Below are 20,844 nucleotides of genomic sequence, written 5' to 3'. Positions count from 1 at the left end.
ATAAGAAACTAATCCACAAAAAAATTTCACTGTGAAGCAGCTAGAATTGCCTAGCTTGCTTCATGCATAACCTAATCACAAAAGCAAGGAAATGACAAGTTAAGCTAATGAATAGTACATGCCCTCCTCTCCACCCACTGACACGCCCTTTACCGTTACCATATCCATATACACTACAGACCATCCACCACAACCTTAACTGTAACCTAATGAGGATGTCAGCCTTCCATTGTCCCTTTACCACACTACTGCCTTGCAACACAGCACACTGCTACATCAAACTTCCACAACTATTAGTGTTGAGCAATGATTGTGTGATGAAGAGGTGCGTGTGCAGAAGGGGAAGGAAGTCGTGGTGTAAATAGGCGCCGACGCTGCGGGTGCTCCGGGGCTGGAGCACCCACGGGGAAAAATTAGTGGGTGCTCTGCACCCACCGGCAGCCAACCTCCCCTCACCCTGTGCCCCACCTCTCCCCCCACCACCAAGCGCACCACGTTCCCGCTCCTCCTCCTACCTCCCAGCTCTTACAGCTGTTTGGCAGCAGGTTGGCAGTGCTTAGGACTTTCCAGGAAGGAGGGGGAGGAGCAGGGATGCAGCGCACTCAGGGGAGGAGGCGGGGCAGGGGCGGGGACTTTGGGGGAAGGGGTGGAATGGGGCGGTGCTAGGGTCGAGCACCCACAGGGAACAGTGGAAGTTGATGCCTATGGTGGTGTACATTATATAGGTGGGGTGGGTAGGTTGTGGTCTTCATTCACAGTGTAAAATCTCCCAGTATATCCCTGTGTGGTCCCCCTGCTACAACTGATGTCAAATGTGTAGTAGTGTGGTGCTCTGCATCTTCCCAAATAAAGTATCTTCAAGTTCTTCTTTTGAGTGCTGATCCTATATGTATTCCACACGTGTATAGGCATGCGCACCACACGCCTGAGATTCTGACTCAGGGCATACAGTGGTACGATGGACAAACAGACATCACTTGCTCTGGACCAAGGTATAAGGGGTGCTGCTGGCGAATGTCTCTTCAGTTTTGTCTTATCACTGCATGGCCTGGGTCAGAATCCTCTGTGTCCTCTGATTTCTCAGTGTGTCTTTCTCGTCAATATATTTTACAGATTCATTAAAATAGTTTTTGTATTTTTAGGGTCGTTAAAGTTTTAGTCTTAGCATAGTTAGTATAACTTAGTTTTCTCCCTGCCTCGGGAAGTCTTTCCCGATGCACAAAGACTATGTCCAGAATCCTAGAGTTTAAGAACTGTCTCTCCTGCCACCCCTCCTTTTCCATGAGTGACAAGTACCAATGTTGTGTCTGCTATCTGGGAGAGGCGCACATCTCAGCAAAGTGCAGCATCTGTTACTCATTTTCCCCATGAACCCGCAAAGCTTGTGAGATCTGGCCAAAAAAACATCTCATGGAAAGGACTATGACAGCATGGGGTCCCTACAGCGAAGGGAGCGGTGGCTGAGCCTGATCCACAGATACTGATTGGTGTTTCATCTTCCTCACCAGACACGGCAGTTGCCCCATCTTTGCCATCCTCACCTGACAATCACAGGCAATAGCAGCAGCTTCTGTAAGAAGTGGGGAATGACCTCCAGGTTCCACTAGAGGCAGTCTAGGATACCAACATCAGTTTTTTTGATTATTTACAACCTCCTCGTCCCCGTAACATGGCTCTCCATCATGGCGCCAGCTAACACGGTCTGGCATACTCCAGCCTCTTGCACCCCTACCCTGAAAAGGGCTGAAATGCTATTTTATATCAGCCAAAAGAGCTGAGTCCCTCTTTACACACCCAGCATATATATCCCTGGTGGTGCAATTGGCCACTGAAAGGTTCAGATTACATCCCAAGGCTACACCAACAGATAAGGGCTTGAGACAACTTGATATTGTGGGGAAGCTTTTTCGTTTACAAGTCTTCACTTCATTTTGCTAACTACCAGTCTTTGTTACTCAAATTATTGAAATCATATTTTGCTATTAGCAGAACTAATCTTGGAACCGTTAGCAGTTACCTTGAAGAACTCATGGAGGAAAGGGTGAATTCCTAGAGATCTGGAGAATGGCAAACATAGTACCTCTCTTTAAAAAGGGGAACGGAGGATCCAAGGAATTATAGAACAGTCAGCTGAACTTCAATACCTGGAACAATATTGGGAAAAATTATTAAACAGTCAATTTTTAAGCACCTAGAGCATAAGAAGATTATAAGGAATAGACAGCATGCATATGTCAAGAGAAAATCATGCCAAATCAGCCTAATTTCCTCCTTTGACAGAGTTACTGGCCAAGGGAATGGGGAAAAGCAGTTGATGTGATATATTTTGATTTTAGTAAGACTTTTGATACAGTCCCATGTGAGAGTCTCATAAGCAAACTAGGGAAATGTGGTCTACATGAAATTAGTAGGGCTGTCAAGCAAATAAAAAAATTAATCGCACAATTAATCGCACTGTTAAACAATAATAGAATACCATTTATTTAAATATTTTTGGATGTTTTCTACATTTTCAAATGTGTTGTTTTCAATTACAACACAGAATACAAAGTGTACAGTGCTCACTTTATATTTATTTTTATTACAAATATTTGCATGTAAAAACAAAAGAAATAATATTTTTCAGTTCACCTAATACCAGTGCTGTAGTGCAATCGCTTTATCATGAACGTTGAATTTACAAATGTAGAATTATGTACAAAACATACCCGTTTTATTTTTTAATGCAGTGTAAAACTTTATTGTCTAGAAGTCCACTCAATCCTAGTTATTGTTCAGCCAATCACTCGGACAGACAAGTATGTTTACATTTACAGGAGATCATACTGCCTGCTTCTTGTTCACAATGTCACCTGAAAGTGAGAACAGGTGTTCGCATGGCACTGTTGCAGCCAGCGTAGCAAGATAGTTACGTGCCAAATGTGCTAAAGATTCATACGTCCCTTCATGCTTCATCCACCATTCTAGAGGACATGCGACCATGCTGATGAGAGGTTCTGCTTAATAAAAATCCAAAGCCGTGCGGACCGTTACATGTTTGTTTTAATTATCTGAGTCAGATGCCGCCAGCAGAAGGTTGATTTTCTTTTTTGGTGGTTCAGGTTCTGTAGATTCCGCATCGGAGTGTTGCTCTTTTAAGACTTCTGAAAGCGTGCTCCACACCTGATCCCTCTCAGGTTTTGGAAGGCACTTCAGATTCTTAAACCTTGGGTCGAGTGCTGTAGTTATCTTTAGTCATCTCACATTGGTACCTTCTTTGCATTTTGTCAAATCTGCAGTGAAAGTGTTCTTAAAATAAACAACATGTGCTGAGTCATCATTCAAGACTACTGTAACATGAAATATATGCCAGAATGCGGATAAAACAGAGCTGGAGACATACAATTCTCCCCCAAGGAGTTCAGTCACAAATTTAGTTAACACCTTATTTTTTTAAGGAGTGTCATCAGCATGGAAGCATGTCCTCTGGAATGATGGCCAAAGCATGAAGGGACGTATGAATCCCTTATGAATGCTTATGAAATTTGTGGATGACACCAATGGGTTGCAAGCACTTAAGAGAACAGGTTAAGAATTCAAAATAACCTTGACAAATTGGAGAATTGGTCTGGAGTCAATATGATGATGATCAATAAAGACAAGTGAAAAATACTATGCCTAGGAAGGAAAAATCAGATGCACAACTACTAAATGATGAATAACTGCCTAGGTAGTAGTACTGGCTGAAAAAGATCTAGAGATTATAGTGAGTCACAAAATGAATGAGTCAACAATGTGAAGCAGTTGGAAAAAAAGGCTATCATCATTCCGGGGTGTATTAATAGGAGTGCCATATATAAGACATGGAAGGTAATTGTCCCACTCAACACTGATGTGTCCTCAGCTGGAGTATTGTGTCCAATACTGGGCACCACACTCTAGGAAAGATGAGGACAAATTGTGGATGGTCCAGAGGAGAACAACAAAACTGATGATAGGTTTAGAAAACCTGACCTATGAGGAAAGGCTAAAAAAAGGGGGAAGAGGGTATGTTTCATCTTGAGGAAAGATGACTGATGGGAGCACTTGATAAGTCTTTAAATATATTCAGAGCTATTATAAAGAGGATGGAGATTAATTTTTCTCATGTCCACTGAAGGTAGGACGAGAAGTAATTGGCTTAATCTGCATCAAGGGAAATTTAGATTAGATATTAAGAAAAACTTTCTAACTATAAGGGTAGCTGACCTCTGGAATAAGTTTCCAAGGGAGGTTGTAAAATCCCCATCATTGGAGGTTTTTAAGAGCAGGTTGGACAAACACCCGTCAGTGTTGGTCTGGGTTTACTTGGCTCTGCCTCAGTGCAGGAAGCTTGACTTGGTGACTTCTCGAGGTCCCTTCCAGTCCTGGCTTTCTATGATCCTATGACTTTAAGGGCAAACTCCCTCAAGAGGGCAGAGCCCAATTCCAGACACTCATTAAGTGTTGCAAACTAGTGGCAAAATATCCCTTCAAGCTGCTGTGGATGCAGCTGACACTGCATCTAGAGGGATAGCCACAGGTATAGTCATGAAGTGAGAGCCTTGGCTGCCATCCTCAGGGTTCCCCAGGGAGGTTCAAAATACTGTAGAGTACTTACCTTTTGATAAGTCTAACGTATTCAGTGAGAAGACTGAGTACATACACTTGTTGAAAGACTCTAGAACATCCCTCTGCTCCCTAGGCCTTTATGCTGTGGTCTCAAAGAGAAAACACTGTAAATAGATGTATAAGCCAAGATCACCTCCTCAATTCTTCTACCACCAGCACTCGTGCAAACCATTGTCCAAATGCCAGAGAATACAAAGACCCAGCTATACAGTTCCCTCTACCACAACTGCTGCCACCCAGCCCCATCGCCATCCAAGGGCCATTTCTGATTGGATGACTGAGAACCACCTACCCATACCCATCCACTACTGCATCCCCAACCTTTGGTTGCCTCCTCACCTTCTTCATCCACACCTGGGTGTGGGGGGAGAAATCACAACAATTGAGTTTCACATCAAAATATTCATTAACCAGTATTCTTCCGAAAACCTCATGCTTACAATGAGGAGAGGAGACTTCACTCTTTAGACTGGGTTAAGGCTGTTGCAGTCATCACAGAGAGCCATCAGAAAGCCCAAGCTCAGGCCCACAGGAGATCCAGGAAACAGAGTGTGCTCCAACCTCCATCTGGCAAGTGGACCTGTAGCCACTCTGGGAAGGTCTGCTGCTTGTGCATTGGGCTCTTCTGCCACAGTACAGTCAAGCACCATTGACTGATGGACTTTGTTGTGTTTCATTTCATCTGTCAAGATGTTGGATGGCCATACAAGGGAATGTGTACAATAATCTTATATGGACATTGAATGTGTGATCTCCTTTCTTGTGGAAAAAGTTGATATAAGCATACTCAGTGTACTTACTCAAATCTCACATTGCAGAATTTCATGAAGGCACATAGTAACTGTCACATTACTGTTTTCATTAATAAAGTCTGATTAGTTTTCATTACAAGTAGAAAGCTGTCTTCATCTGTCAAATGGTGTTGCACTTAAGAAAAATGAAACATTTGTGCCACTGTAGAAGGAAAAAAGCTAAATCTCACTTACTGACATTGATTTTTGTGAGTAGAATTTTGCCCACATAATCATTAGTATTCAATTCACTCTTAGACTGCCAGCTGTTCAGGGCAAGGATTGTCATTCACTATATAGCTGTACAGTGCCTAGCTTAGTGGGGCCCTGACCAGTTGGCCTCTAGACTCACTTTTCTTGGACAATAACAGCAATGGGGAAAGCTTGGAGATGGATCTCTCAGCGGAACAGCTTTGAGGGGAAAAAATTTAGAAGAAAAAAGTTAAATATAGAGTAAACAGTGTTTGTAGTATAGTTGGCTTATTGCTTGGGTTTTGGACTTCACAAGAAATGAACAGTTTTCTTGCTAAGTTACCCAGAATACAACTTTGAAGTAAAAAAGCAAAGTGCCCAACCTGTGGGAAGCCTTTATAGAACTGCCTGTGAATGTCAAAGTAATATTAGATCTTGTTACCAACAACGAAGAACAAAAGGACTTAAATTCACCATAAGGTGGGACTCGTTCATGGACACTGGATTTCAGGCAGGCAAATGTTGAGGAGAATTTAGAAATCTAGTCAGTAAGGTGTCATGGGAGGATGTAGCAGAAGAATTAAAAAACAAACCCATAATTGGTGGATTTACAAGGCACTGTTCAGAGATCTGTGTCTCGGGAGAAAAAAACCTGCATGGGAAATGTGAACTTCCTCAGCCTGACTTTCTTATGTGACCCACCTTCCTCACTGCTGGTCAATTCAGGAGGGCAGGCTAGGGGAGCAGTTTCAGGTTATTACTACCTCCTCCCAAGTATCCTGACCTGCCCAGGCTCCCAATAGCTGGCAGGTCTCCAGCAGACCAGGTGTAACCCCAAGCAAATGGCCATTCCCCAAGATTTTAAATACTCTGAACTTAGCGTTTCAAGCAAGGCTGAAGCAGGTGGTATATCAGGTTGATAATATACATATGAAAGTTTAAATCTGTTTTAAATGGGTATTTTAATGATAGACTGAAATTATTCCCAAGGAACCATTAATACTATTGTCAGTAATCTAGATACCGAGAAGTTAAATATTTGATTGTTAGATTCCCCACTTATATCATAAATGTGCCATTGAAGTATATTTTTACACTATCATGTTAATAGATCATATAATAAACAATCCTCAAATGGGCAGTGAAATTACGGAATATAATAGCTTTGAAGGAGCTTTAATAGTCTAATGTATCAGTAAAACACAAATGAAAGAGTCCTTAACATAGGTTTTAAAATATTTCTAAATGTATGCTGTAATTTATGTGGTCAGTTATCTGCGTAGTGGTATGAAGGACTATTGATCCACTGAGGATTGTGGGGCCCATCAGTCCTGCAATAGGAGACTGTCAATATTTCAAACAGCAATTTCGTTTGTACGCTTAAAGCAGTTTGTTAGATGAACACAGTACTGTAATGTGTTAATTACAGAGCATTTTTTTTGCAAAAACTGAACTTATTATGATTGAAATCAATATTTTTGCAATTATAGTTCCTAAAAATACAAAATTAAAGTGGCCACTTATCGACTTTGGCTATTTGACCATAACAAATGCTTGTTAACAATCAATAGGTAGCAACTTGTTTTGCAGATTAATTATTTGGTTATCTAACAACTGTGACTCTCAGTAAGTGAAGCACTAGTAACTCTTTCACTAAAGGAAGTACAATATGCCGTATGTCTCAGAAGTATACTTCTGCCCTATTACTACTGTCCCAATTCAGGGCAACTGCACTTAATCCTGCTCTATGGTACAGCAAAGGAACCCAGTCTCAGGCTTCCCCTGGCTGTCCCCTTTCTTGCATCTCTCTCCTTTTGGACAAAGGTAATTCAAGGTTGAACAACTTGCTGCCTTCACTGTGTTGTTCCCAGCAGAAGATAGGTTGCCTAAACAACCTTCTCTTGTTTTCTCTTCCAAGACTAATAACAGGGTGATGGGCACCAGTCATAAGTTACCACACAAAACTTGCTATGAAAACCTGTTGTATTCTTAAGGATAAAGCATTATAGAGAACACATTAAAAATAAAATAACCTACACACATGCTCATAAACTTGCCAGAGATCTCTCTAACCCTAACATGGGCTCTGGCAGGAGCAGTCCCTCAGAACCCTATCCAAGGGGTTTCAAGTTCATCACAGCTCCAGCTCAGAACAAGCCCACTCATAAAAATTTAGTCCACCCCTTTTACAGTTCAGGGGTCTTTGATCTGGAGTTTCAAGAAGTTGCTAATTAGAAGACAATGGCTCTTTCCTCAGGGTGTAGTTTCAAAAGGCCTCCTGAGTACCTCCTAGAAAACCCACTTCACATGTAGTGTCCCAAACAGTTCTCTGAAGTTCCTAACATTGACATTAATCAAGATCCTAGAAAACATGTCATCCTACAACAACATAACAATTTTGTTTGTAATAAGTGGACCCCAAAGGTATTAAATCCAATTCAATAAGGCTATATTTATTCAATAAAATTTGTCATAATTCCATCAGGTTTGTCCAGGATATGGCAAGCTGTTGTCAGTCACAAGTATGTATTGTCATACATTAAAATTATTCTCGGACTGTCATGACTGGGGCTTGGGCTGTCATGCCTAGTGGTTGGAACAGTGGAAGTCAGGCCTAGTAGTCTTGCAGTGGCGGTCAGAAGCCAGAAACCATGCCAAATCAGAAACTGGGAGTTGGAGCTGGAGGCGGGAGTCAAGCCAGGGGCCAGAGTCAGGAGTCAAACTAAGGGTCAGGGTTGGAGTTGGAGACCAGGGGCAGGGATCAGAAACAAGACAGGTCAGGAAAGCAGGAACCAGGGACAAGTCAGGAGAGCAGTGCTCAGGAGTCAGGCAAGAAGGTTGGGTTCAATGTTGCAGCCAGCCAGAAATTCACCCAGTTGCACAGACAACTTCCAGTGCTGCCTTCTGGCTTAAATAGTGCAGCCAAACCAACTGGTGGGGCTGGGCACTTCTCCAATCAGGACAGCTATGAGTAGCTTCTCTGGTGGGGCTCACTAGTCATCCCACTTGTTACTAGCAAGTCCCTGGATGGCGACTGAGATGTGAAGGTTGCCTGGGAGCCTGCAGTTCAAGACTTGTGGATCCTCACAAGGACTATCTGTCAAAACTCATGTAGGTGTTAGGAGCAACAAAGAACTTAATGGATATACATATACTTCTGCAGCCGCAGTCCTGTCACGCCACAGTGCTATTCATAGAGCAACAAGTTAGGGAGGATGTGGGGAGAAAAGGGAAGAGGTTGAGCTCTACCAACCTATGAATTTTGTACACGTATATGCTATTCTATAACAACATGCATGTGTCTGCCTCTACATTCACCTACATGCTGGCATCTGTGTTCAGTAAACTGCTTCCATCACTTTTGATTTGGAAGCATAAATTCTCATTGGAGTCTCTCTTATCAAAAAAAAATGTGCATCAATGATGTAATTTTAATTTAATAAAGAAATACTCAGGTATTTTAATAACCATACATTGTATTTACATGGAATCTTTCAGCCAAAAATCTAATAACGCACTTTTCAATTTAATCTTCAACACCTGTGTGTGGGTGGGTGGGGAGCATGGGGGGAAATAATATTTCAACTCATAAGATTACAGCATAAAGTCTAGTGGGGGAAGAGAGATCTACAGTGATTGGCTGATTTACCCTGATGATGTAGTCCAATGGGAGGGATATCACTGTTGAGGCTGTCCTGATGTAATACTCAGACTTGAAGGTCAGAAGGGACTGTTATGATGATCTAGTCTGACCTCCTGCATATTGCAGGCCACAGAATCTCTCCTCTCCACTCCTGTAGTAGACCTCTGGTACATGAGAAATATGTTTTAAAGTACATGCCAAAGGAATCAGAGTTCAGGTTGAACTTTTAGGATTTGGAATTTCCTGTTTGAGTTATTAAACTGAATGTTGCAATAGTACTAGTTATTTACATGGAATTTCATACAATGAGTTCCTTGGAATTTTCATTAGAAAGCTTTGTCTCGATTATACATTGATTAAGTAAGTAATCCATAAAGTGGATGAAGGTAAATCAGAACAAGGCACTCTTACTTAGGAAAAAGAGTATCCACATGTAGGGTTATTCTGGAATAGCTATTGCACTTTAAATTCACACCTACCTTAATTCAAACTAAGGGCATGGCTACACTTGCAGATGTAGAGTGCTTTGAGGTAAATCAGCCTTCGGAGAGCGCAGTAGGGAAAGTGCTGCAATCTGTCCACATTGACAGCTTCAAGCGCACTGGCGTGGCCACATTTGCGGCACTTGCAGTGGCATTGAGAGCGGTGCATTATGGGCAGCTATCCCAGCATGCAAGTGACTGCAACGTGCTTTTCAAATGGGGGTGGGGTGGGGTGGAATGTGACAGGGAGTGTGTTGTGTGTATGTGGGGGGAGAGAGAGTGGGTTTTTGGGGGGCTGACAGCATGCCAGCATGCTGTCTTGTAAGTTCAGACAGCAGCAGACCCTCTCCCCCCCTCGCCTCTCTTTTTCTCTCTCTCACACAGCATTCCACACTAATGGTTGCTTTGTCTCGGAGCAGATAAGCAACCGGATGTCTGAAACGGAACTTTCAAAGGGCATATCCGCATTCCTGCAGCGATTCAAAAACAATGACAAGAGTGGCCACTTGACTTAAGGGGATTATGGGATGTTTCTGGAGGCTGATCAGAGCGCAGTAATGCAACACCTCATCCACACAGGCACCATGATGCTCCAGCAGGGGTGCAGCAAATGTTATTCCACTCGCCGAGGTGGAGTACCAGCAGCGCTGTAGCCGTGGAGTCAGAGCGCTCTACGTGCCTTGCCAGTGTGAACGGGTAGTGAGCTAGTGCGCCTGGGGCTCCATTATTGTGCTGTAACTCGCAAGTGTAGCCAAGCCCTAACTTGCAAGTGTAGAGAGGCCCTAAGTGCCTGATCTTGAGAGGTGTTGAGTATCTGCAATGCATCTTGAACTCAGGAAGTTGCAGGTGCTCAGCATTTCTCAGAATCAGATTCTTAGCTCTTACTAAATCATTCACTCCCATTCTGTTTGTCACCTTAATCCTACATCTTTCAGTAGACTGTTATCGACATGCTAGCATAGGGCCTGGCTACACTAGAAACTTCAAAGCGCAGCCGCGGGAGCGCTCCCGCAGCAGTGCTTTGAAGTGCGAGTGTGGTCACGCACGAGCGCTGGGAGAGGGCTCTCCCTGTCCACACTAGTGCTTCAAAGCGCTCAGACTTGCTGCGCTCAGGGGGGTGATTTTTCACCCCCCTGAGCCAGCAAGTTAGAGTGCTATAAAATGTAAGTGTAGCCAAGCCCAGAGTAAAAATAAATAAATACTCTCTCTTGTTTGTCCGTTTATGCTACCCATTAATCTCTGGCCTTTTTAGTGGAGCTTCCATGTGCAATATTTATAGACATTTGGCTCTTTACACATTTAAAAGCTACAATTAATGCACTTTAAACATGTAGTCCAGTATTAATTGTTCTGGCAGTAAAGTAGTAGAATTAGCCATGCTTTGCTGCAGGATCTATCAAAACAAATGAATTCTCTCTTCTATCTCCATGGGATAAGGTATGCTATATTCAGCGCTGGAATGAAAGTGATTTATCACTAAGAAGAGTGTGCAATTTGAGAATATGAACAAGAGAAGTTATTTTGGGACATGGCTCTGAACAAATACAATGAGCTAAATTCATCTCTCTCTCTCTCTGTAACTCCCTCCATGTTACTCCATGTCCTGGCTGAACACTTTTTCAGAAAAACTGGAGTAAACAAGACCTATGCATAGAGGAAGGCATGATATTGCCATCTAATACATTGGGGCCTTTTGAACAAAATCTACTGCACCCTGAGGCTAAAGGATTATAAATACCTTGGGCCCTGATCCTGCAATGAACTGTGTGTAGACAGAGTCCTGAAGCTCATTGCAGGACTTGTACCTCAATCAGGAACTCTATGACTGCAGTTGATTACTTTTGTTTTGAACTATTTTATACTATTAAAGTTCAAGCGTAAAAGCACTTCATTGTTTGGGTGAACGTTTACTTTTTAACAAAGTATATGTGTGTACTACAACTATAAGAAGTTAAATCCACAGCATACTGTAGCAGAAGAAAGGTTACACTTCATTCTGCTTGATAGAGAAGTCTTTTAAAGCTGCTTTGTGGAGCCTCTCATCTACCTTCTATTCACATCTGTTTATTTTGATGTCATATTTATTTTTGTTTGCTTTTAACACCATTTATCAAAACAGAACTTAAACCTTTTGATCATTTCCCAAGTGATAAGAGGAGGGATTTTCAAAAGCATCCAAGCCCCTTTGGAGTACAAGTTCCATTGAAAGTCAATTTTTGGGTTTTATCAAAAATCCCACCCCAATCTGTTCTCTATTTAATTGAAAAGAAATACTTTACAAAAATTGCTGCTTCACATTTGTTGAATTTAACCGAGGGCGGGCTTACCCAGATTAATTTAATATAAAAAGTTACAGTCTCAGGACTCCTCCTTGTCCTGTCCTGGCATAGTAAGCAGACAGCTGCTTGTAATGTAAAATGAGTTTCTCTAATGATATGTCTTCCACAGACTAGTCTTCATCAAAGTTCACCAGTTTGGGCTATAGTTTTGTATTTCATCAAGTCTCTCACTAGGATTTTTTCATGCTTGGCAGTAAAGGGACACTGCTGAGCAACTTAGGATCAGAATTGAAATTTTGTGGTTTTTATTTTTAAAAATTACAAATAGTAAATAGTTTAGGTAGGCCCTATTCCTGATTGGAGCCCAGATGAGGTAAAGTGATGTGCCTAAGGGCACACAAGTTAGTGGCAGAGACAGTGCTCAGCACTTAGGTTTTCTGATTCCCTGATGGGTGACCTAGCCACTACACCACACTGCCTATGTGCACTTCCTGGCACTGTTCCCTCCCACTTCACCTAAAATGCCCATGATTTGGGGCTGATGCCATTTGTTTTTTAAAAAATCTTTAAAAACAAGCCATAAAAACACACAGCTGAAGTTTTAATCTATATAAGAACAGTATCTACTTTTCAACAGCTTTAAAACGGTCTGTAGAAACACTATTAAAATATATATTGTCAGTCTTTTAGGTTATATTTGGTCTGATGATGTCATTAGGTAGGCTGTCCTCCCTCTGGAATCAAGTTGCAAACACGTCCTGAACAGTAATTAGAGCTAAGCAGCAATTACAGCACATATGATTTGTTCAGACTTATCACTTGCCTGCTGTCTCCTTGCACCAAACATCACAAAAGCACCCCAGTGAAATGAAGGAATTCTTTTTCTCTAAATCTAATTCCACATATAATGCTGAAGTGGTCATGGACTATGATCTTACAAACCAAGGTAAGCATTACTCTGTGTTGAGCACATACAGGGGTTTCCCCCCCACTGTGAATATAAATATAACACATCGGAAATTAATTTAGGATAAAGTAAAGAAGTATTCAGTTAAAATAGCTGTTTTTTGTTGTTTTTGGAAGGCAGGGGGGTTTGTTTATTGGTTAATCCAATCTTTTCCTGAAAATTTTTCCTGCAAATACAGTAAATATACAAGGGAAAATTAATCCCTGATATAACTCCATTGAAGTCAATGGAATCACAAAAGGGATAAATATGGACCAGAATTTATGAAGTATCAAAGCAAGTTTTGCCTTTTTTCCCCCTTCTATGTTAAAGAAAGTTGCTAACTTAGTCGTTGTGTACCTAACAGTCCTATTTATGGTTTGCTGTCATTCTTGTTCCAGTGATGTTATCACATTATAACCAGCACTTGTTAAAAGTTGGAACAATTATTAGAAGCTTTCTGTGTCTCCACACACTCCTTCCGATCCCTCCCAAAGCATCGGAATAGGAGGAGCTGTGATAGCTCACAGTTGACATGGGGGGATTTGGCTAGTCATACAGTGCGGTGAGAGAATGTTCTGGAACACTGAGAGAAGGAAGAGTAATAACTTAGGGAGGAGAGGGGATGCAGAGGATGGGGGAAAAGAGTAGCAGTGAGAGGAGGAAGATTAGTGCAATAATAATTTTTTGTTTCTATAGTGACTTGTCTGAGGACCTCAGAGCACTTTACAGACGTTAATAAATTAAGTCTCTGAACAGTACTGTGAGGTGAGTATTTTTAGTCCCATTTACCAGATTGGAAAACCGAGATTAAGGGTCTTGTCGATGGTCACACAGTATGTGTCAGAGCCAGGAACAGAATCTAGTCATCCTGACTCCAAGTCTTGCACTTTACCCACAAAGTTATTTGGACTGCATTATCATCAATACGCAGCTGATACTTTGCTCAACGTCTTTAAATTTCAGATTCGACTCATACTCTCCTACCACCTAAATGAGGTAGGGATCTGGAAAAAAGTAACTGACTGTAGTTCATCTCAAATAAAATGTAGCAGTGGCTTTGACATTGCTTGTAAATACTGACCTCACAATAGTCCTCCTAGTATTTTTTACCTCCAGGCTAAAATACTCTACTGTACTCAGATCTATACTTGATGTGTCCCTGGAAACTCCAGTAAGTGCAGAATGTAGGTGCCGCTCTCCTGACTGGGGCAAGGTGCTGCGAACACATAACACCTGTGTTAGGCTCATCTTGGAGGCGCTTCCTGTCCACAACCAGTTTAGGACTCCCATCTGCAAAATATTTTCCCTTTGAAAGTTTGTCAGAACCTGAATCTGACAAATTTTTCAGCACAATAAAGGATACTTTTATTTGGTTTGCATTGACACCCCTTCATCCAGCCTCCAAAATGCTGCTTATGCCTTGAGTAAAACACCTCTTTTGTAAGAAAGAACCTAGCTGTAGAGCTTGTCGGAATTTTTTTTCCCAGAAAAAATTGACTTTCTATTGAAAAAATTTAAATTTTCAGTTTTCAGATTTTTGGCTTTTCTGACAAAAATTGAAGATTTTTTTTTTAGCAGAAATACATTCTGTGTAAATAGTCATTTAGTTGAAAATCCAATTCTCTGTGCCTAACTGCCACAAAGATGATTTTTCTAAAAGATACTCAAATACTAGGGTGATGGGTGCTGGTATAAGAACCTAGATGGAGAAAACGTGAAGTATTTTGTGTTTTGTGAAGCCCATGGTCAGGTGGCCAAACTACTCTGAGATGATTATATATACAAAAGGCAGGGGGAAAATATCAAATTCTTAGGCCTCTGGCTGAATCTCAAAGGGTTTGGAAGTTCTATATAATTTAGATAAGCCTCAAAGTTCCTTTGGATAAAACTAACTCTGTCTTTAGAGAAGTGGCTAGTGTGATGTATGTGGAGTTGCTTGGTGGTGACTATGCATCTGGAACCAAAATGTGTTTCTGCACACTCTTGGTAGACATGAGCTTGAGTTTAACTCCAATTCCCCCTTTACAGACTTTAACACCAGCCGCTAGCCTCAGTTAAAAACAGAATTGCTGTGTCTTCACTGCTATTTGAACTTGGGTTAGGTAACTGAAGTTAAGAACACACCTCTTTTTTTTTCTTGTCTCAGTGAAGGTGTACCTTCAGATGGATTGGCTGGCCAACTGGGAAAAAACAGTCTCAGGCAAAAGAAGGACTTCCCACCTAGGCCCTCTAAGACAGTGGTTCTCTACCAGGGGTACACATACCCGTGGGGTTATGCAAAGGTCTTCCAGGGGGTACATCAACTCATCATTTGCTTAGTTTTACAACAGGCTACATAAAAAGCACTAGCAAAGTCAGTAAACACTAAAATTTCATACAGACAATGACTTGTTTACACTGCTCTATATACTCTCTACTGAAATTTAAGTACAACATTTACATTCCAGTTGATTTGTTTTATAATTATAGGGTAAAAATGAGGAAGTAACCAATTTTTCAGTAATAGTGTGCTGTGACACTTTTGTATTTTTATGCCTGATTTTGTAAGCAAGTAGATTTTAAGTGAGATGAAACTTGTGAGTACTGCAGACAAATCAGGCTTCTGAAAGGGGTACAATAGTCTGAAAAGGTTGAGAGCCACTGTTCTAAGAAAAAGCCATTGAACAATAGGGTGAAGGGGATCAGGCATTCAAAAAGAGATTGTTCCATGAGAGAGGGAAACAGACTTTCTGTGAAGGCAAACTGAGACCAGGCTGGGTCCCAGGAACTCTAGAGTTTGCTAAAAGAATGTAAGTTGGGTTTGTTCTGCACTTATAACTCAAGCAGGAAGCCCATATAATGAAGCTTGTAGTGAAGTGTGTGATTGGATGAGTCTAACCATGCAAGGAGCCTGTTTCTTGTTTTAAAATCATTTTCTTGTATGTTTTGTTCCATTTACTAAATAAACCTACTTCTTTGAAGAAGGTTGTTCATCACTGTGTAGCCCTGTTCACAGACTGCCGAAGGGAAGAGATGCAGGTATCCATTCAGTCCTGCATAACAATAAATGGTTGGCAAAGATGGGGTGTTGAACCCAGATTCTGGTCTAAATGTGGGAGAATTGTAAAATTCCAGCCCAGACACACAGGTGCTGGACTGGGGGTATGGCAGCACCTCCTGGCTTGAAGTGGTTTCTTTCATATACAGGGCTTACAGTTGGGTTTAATGGCTTTGAGCACGCCCCCACTTCCACACATACACAAATTGTTCCAGCACACCTGCCCAGACAAGTAAAGGCACAAGCCTGACACCTAATGGGGTACACTCAGAGAGACCAGAAAGGGGACAGAGGTTCAAGCAGCCCTGTAACTATGATACATTGTCAGGATTGTGACAATGATGAACTTCCAATAAGTGCCCAGCAAAAAAAAAAAAAAAAATTGTAGAAGGAAAAAGTAAGAAAATTTATTTTCTTGTGTTCTTTTGGGGAAGACAATGGGAAAAGACAGAAATAAAGAGCTATCTACAGCTCAGGAAAAGTCAGCTAGTAGAATTATGCAAAGAAAGGAACCAAAACTCTAGAGAGCTGAAAAAGACACAGCTGGTTAGTCTGATATGATCTGATGACCAGAAAAGAAATGGCATCCCAGAACCAGATAAGGACTGGGCCGGATGACCTAGTTCATTCAGAGCACCTGCAGATGTTGAGGAAGACAGGCTTGAACAAACTAGGACATTCTGAGGAGGACAACGGGGGCTCAGGCAGAGGCATAGATGAGGAGTCCTGGAGTGCATGTAGCAACTGGACCCTGTTGAGATGGAGTTCCCTGAACCAGAGGAGTCTAGAGTGGGAGAACCTACAGCATGAGAGAGAAAAGCAGGAGGGCCGGAGATGCTGGTCCAGAGCTTATGCTAGTGCAGCTTAATTTAAACCCAGCTACCTATGGTCCCAAAAGGCTGTTTCAACAGTGGGGAATTGCAACAGCATAGGGACACCCTGGCTATGCTTCCTTTCTTTGGCTCATCCCCATTTCTGGGATTGAGGTGGTGGTGCACCACCTGTGAATTCCTCCATTGTGAGTGAATCCTCCACTGACTGGTTTGGCTGGCTTTCTGGCTTTATGCCCTGGTACAATTCAAAGCAGCTGTACTGAGATCAAGGATCTAGCCAGTTCTGTGTGTGATAATCTTTGTTTAGGAATAAACTGAAGAGTCACAAATATATAGGGTGAAATCCTGACCTATTGTGGTCAACAAGCAAAACTCCCATTGTCTTCAGTAGGGCCAAGATTTTGCTCATAGTACCTAAGAGTACTGCATGTATTAATAGCCAACCATGTTTATTTAGAATGGAACAGTCCAGTGCTGCAGAGAAGAATATGCTACGTTCTGACATGCCACACAGCTTTCTAATGGAGCAAATGGCTTTGTTTGTTTTAGAAGTCTGCAAAATTAGCTTTTTAGAGAAACAAATGACAAATATTTCCATGCTACCTACAGATAAAAGCAAATCACAGTTGTACAGCAGCCAGCACATTGCTTCTAAATGTAATGAGGGATGCTTCTTAATTTATTTAATTGCTTAAGCTTGACAAACAGCCAATACTAATAAATATGCACTGATATTAGTATGGTGTTTCTAGGGTTCATTTGACTTGGAAATATAAATATTGAAAAAGAAACAAGTGGAACAGTACAGCACAGTGGCTGCCAAAATTAAATGGTATATGGAATGAGTATTTTCTCGTCTGAAATTTGTATTGTTCAGGAGCACATGCAGGACAAAAGTTAGAGAGAGATAAATACTATACAAGTTACACAATGTGCAGGTTAAAATTTGAACAAGTTATCATAAAGATATAGGCGCTATGAAGGTTAATTCAAACAGCTGTGACCTAACAATTTTAACATGATTATTTCAGGTGAAGAGGTTAAAATACCTTTCTAATTGTTTGTACACTCTTTTTGCCCTTTTTGGTATTTACAATACAAAGTCCAGGATGATTTGTTGTTGATTTTTAAGCTGTTTAACATGTAAAAGAGTTACAGGTGTAAATTTAGCTTTTCTTGATTAAAGTTGATTCATTTTCCTCTAAAATATTGGAAGTATTGTTTTTCTTTAACCACAAAAAGCTTTAAGAGACACATCTGTTTTTTTCGGTTTCTAATTTTTGACACACTACTGAATTCTAGAGACTCGAGAACAAATTCCGAGAATGGCTTTCATATATTATTAATTATAAATATTTTAACTGATTGAAAACATCAACTTTTTTGTGATAAGCTCCACACATGTGAACTACATGAATAGTAGTCACAATCTGTTTTATACATATTTTTTAAATGGAAAAATTTCCTTTAGTCATGAGGGATTTGAGGGAGAAAATTCTACTGAGGAAAAAACATCTTAATTCACAGAAATGAAAATGGTGTACAGTCAATCCTCAGTATTCCAGACACACAAGTTAGGTGAGATAATATCTTTTAGTATATTAGAAATTGGTCCAGTAAAAGATATTACCAGATTTACCTTATCTTTATCATATCCTGGGACTAACATGACTGCTACAACCCTACAAACAGCTCACTATTCTAGTGAGGAAGGCCCTAATCTCTCTCAGCCTTGCGCATACACTTAATTTCAAGGATGGTGAGTATTCCCATTGATGTCAGTGGGACTACTTACATGTTTAAAGTTAAGCATGTGTATAATGCTTGTAGGGTCTAAGAATGGAGCCTATTTCACAGGATGAAGTGCATTTATAATTAGGCTAGTGAGGTAATTAAAGAGACTAGTTATGGTTTTATGCTTTTATATTATATTTAAACAATTTAAGATATTGGGCTTCATCCAGTCCCTGCTGAAGTCAGTAGCTCAGAACATTTTTATTGGTGGCATGTTTTACTTTGATAACACATGCTGTTGATGTTGTGAGCTTGATATTGGAAAAGGGATTATGGGTAAATCATTGTACTGTGTATTTTGTAGATACAACATTCCAGGATGAAAACCTCATAAACATTTCCACAGATGTGAAGTGAATGAAAATGTGTTGTCCTGTCATGTAAATTATTTACCCAGTTATTTACTAGCAATCATTTTTAGCTGAACTAGTTATTCTGGGAACTCTTCAGATATTTTTTCTGTATATCTCTCAACTGCATAATCAATATACAATAAATCCTATATATCGACTATAAACTTTTTTATTGTACCCTTACATTTTTTGCAAGCTGTTTATGACTCCTAATATTGTGTGGAAAAATAAGTAAGTGGGGGTGTGAAATCCTGGCATGATATTAGGTCAAAACTCGAATTAACTGCAAAAGGGTCAGGATTTCATTCCAGGTTTGTATACTGTATGGCATGTTTAGAAGAAATCTTAAATACATCTGACATGTAGAAACACTTTAGTTCAAAGTATCTGCTTTTCTACAACTCCGAGTGCGAGAGCGCGTACACGTACAATCCTGTTAATACATATAATCATAAGACATTTCTTTGTGGATGATGAATAATGGAAATATTAGTGTTACATTCCACATTTTCATTTAGAAGGACAGAATAATTTTCATAGTCTGGCTTGTTTATTATGTGAAGTTGAGTTAGTTATCTATAATAGTGCTATAACTTATCTATATAGTTCCTTCAGTTTATACAATATGGTTATGCCATATGAAATGAATGCAGAGTTTGTTGCAGCAGTTATGTCAAAAAGGCAAAACCCTTTAGAACCTAATGAGATCCAAAATGATTGGTGTGTCAGTTTCTCTAGTTTTGTTCCTATGCAAGGTCAGACATGGACTAAAATAAAGTGTTTCTGCAGATTGCCTTTCCTCCTGATTTTGAGGCAAGTGGACTTTCTACTAATCATATCCTATCCAATAGCCATTAGTAACCAGTCTGGATGAATAGTCATTCCTACCGCCTTTTGAAATACCACCTTTGACAATTCTGCAGGTTTTAAAGAGGTAGTCATGTATGTTGATGGAAGTGCTTCATATTCTTTAGATCACTTCATGGGTCAGTGGAAGAATTGACTATCCCATTGATGTTTGAATAAGGTTTGAGAGGAATGAAGTTGATACAACTTCTAGACTTCAAATTATGTATGCATCACAAAGGTTTTAGTGGTAATCATATTGACTCTTGAAGGAACTCATTCATTAATTAGTACGGTGCTTTGGGGATATAAACTGCCTAGTATTTTTCCTATTGTCAGTGGAAAGCAATGGAAGTGTTCTCATACACACTGCTGTTTTGATTCACAAGTTATTTTTAAATATAAGTTATGTTGCCTGGGCAGTGCTGCTCTCTCAGGATCATATTAATTTACCATTTGGGAAATTCAGATAAAGAATTGATCTTGAAAGTCGCTCTCTCTCCTTTAGCTCTGACAAGCCACGATAGCCTAGTGGTAGCATATGGCAAGCACTAGCTTTTATTCTGCTGACTGTGTTTTAGGGGGAAAAATCTCAAAGTTCACCTTCCTGAAAATGCTTAATGCGCTACTTCTAAAATATGGCTTTCCTTCACTATTCTGATACTTGCACTTCACCATTTTCACAACCCAATACAAAATTCATTTATTTGACTTAGCTTTCTCTTAGTAATCAATCTCTCTCTCTCTCTCTGTCTCTCTCTTTCAGATATACTCAGAGACATACAACACTTCCACTCACACACTAAGCAAAAAAATAAACAGAAAATCCCCATAGCCTATAAACTGATCAGGGGAGGGAGGGAGAGAGAATTTCTGGTTTTAAGTACATGTAATTCAGATACGGTGGTGATGAGTCATATAAATCCGTAGATTTAGTGACCTGCAAGGGTTCACTATATTTGTATGTCATTTCTGGAAATATCAGCTCCTAATGAAAGTAGATAGTAATGGGTCAT

General features: G+C 40.5%; 1 protein-coding gene across 7 annotated transcripts in view; it reads left to right on the top strand.

Annotated features, from left to right (window-relative positions):
• Nucleotides 1-20,844, top strand: part of ZNF385B (zinc finger protein 385B) — a 311,286-nt gene that overhangs the window by 192,846 nt on the left and 97,596 nt on the right. The window contains exons 1-2 of one of the 7 annotated variants that reach the window (XM_075117990.1): nucleotides 12,822-12,962; nucleotides 13,662-13,730. The exons of 5 other annotated variants lie outside the window; for them this stretch is intronic. Coding sequence is in view for 1 of the 2 variants with exons in the window: in XM_048868908.2 (XP_048724865.2) it covers nucleotides 12,884-12,962 (79 nt within the window). In the remaining variant the exon portion in view is untranslated. Of the gene's footprint in view, nucleotides 1-12,815; nucleotides 12,963-13,661; nucleotides 13,731-20,844 lie in introns of those variants that run through there. One more of the 7 variants, XM_048868908.2, reaches the window with a different exon arrangement.

The sequence above is a fragment of the Caretta caretta genome, chromosome 11, assembly GCF_965140235.1.
Source record: "Caretta caretta isolate rCarCar2 chromosome 11, rCarCar1.hap1, whole genome shotgun sequence".
In the NCBI taxonomy this organism is placed as follows: Eukaryota; Metazoa; Chordata; order Testudines; family Cheloniidae; genus Caretta; species Caretta caretta.
Note: the sequence above shows the minus strand (reverse complement) of the source record. Positions and strands in the feature narration are given on the sequence as shown.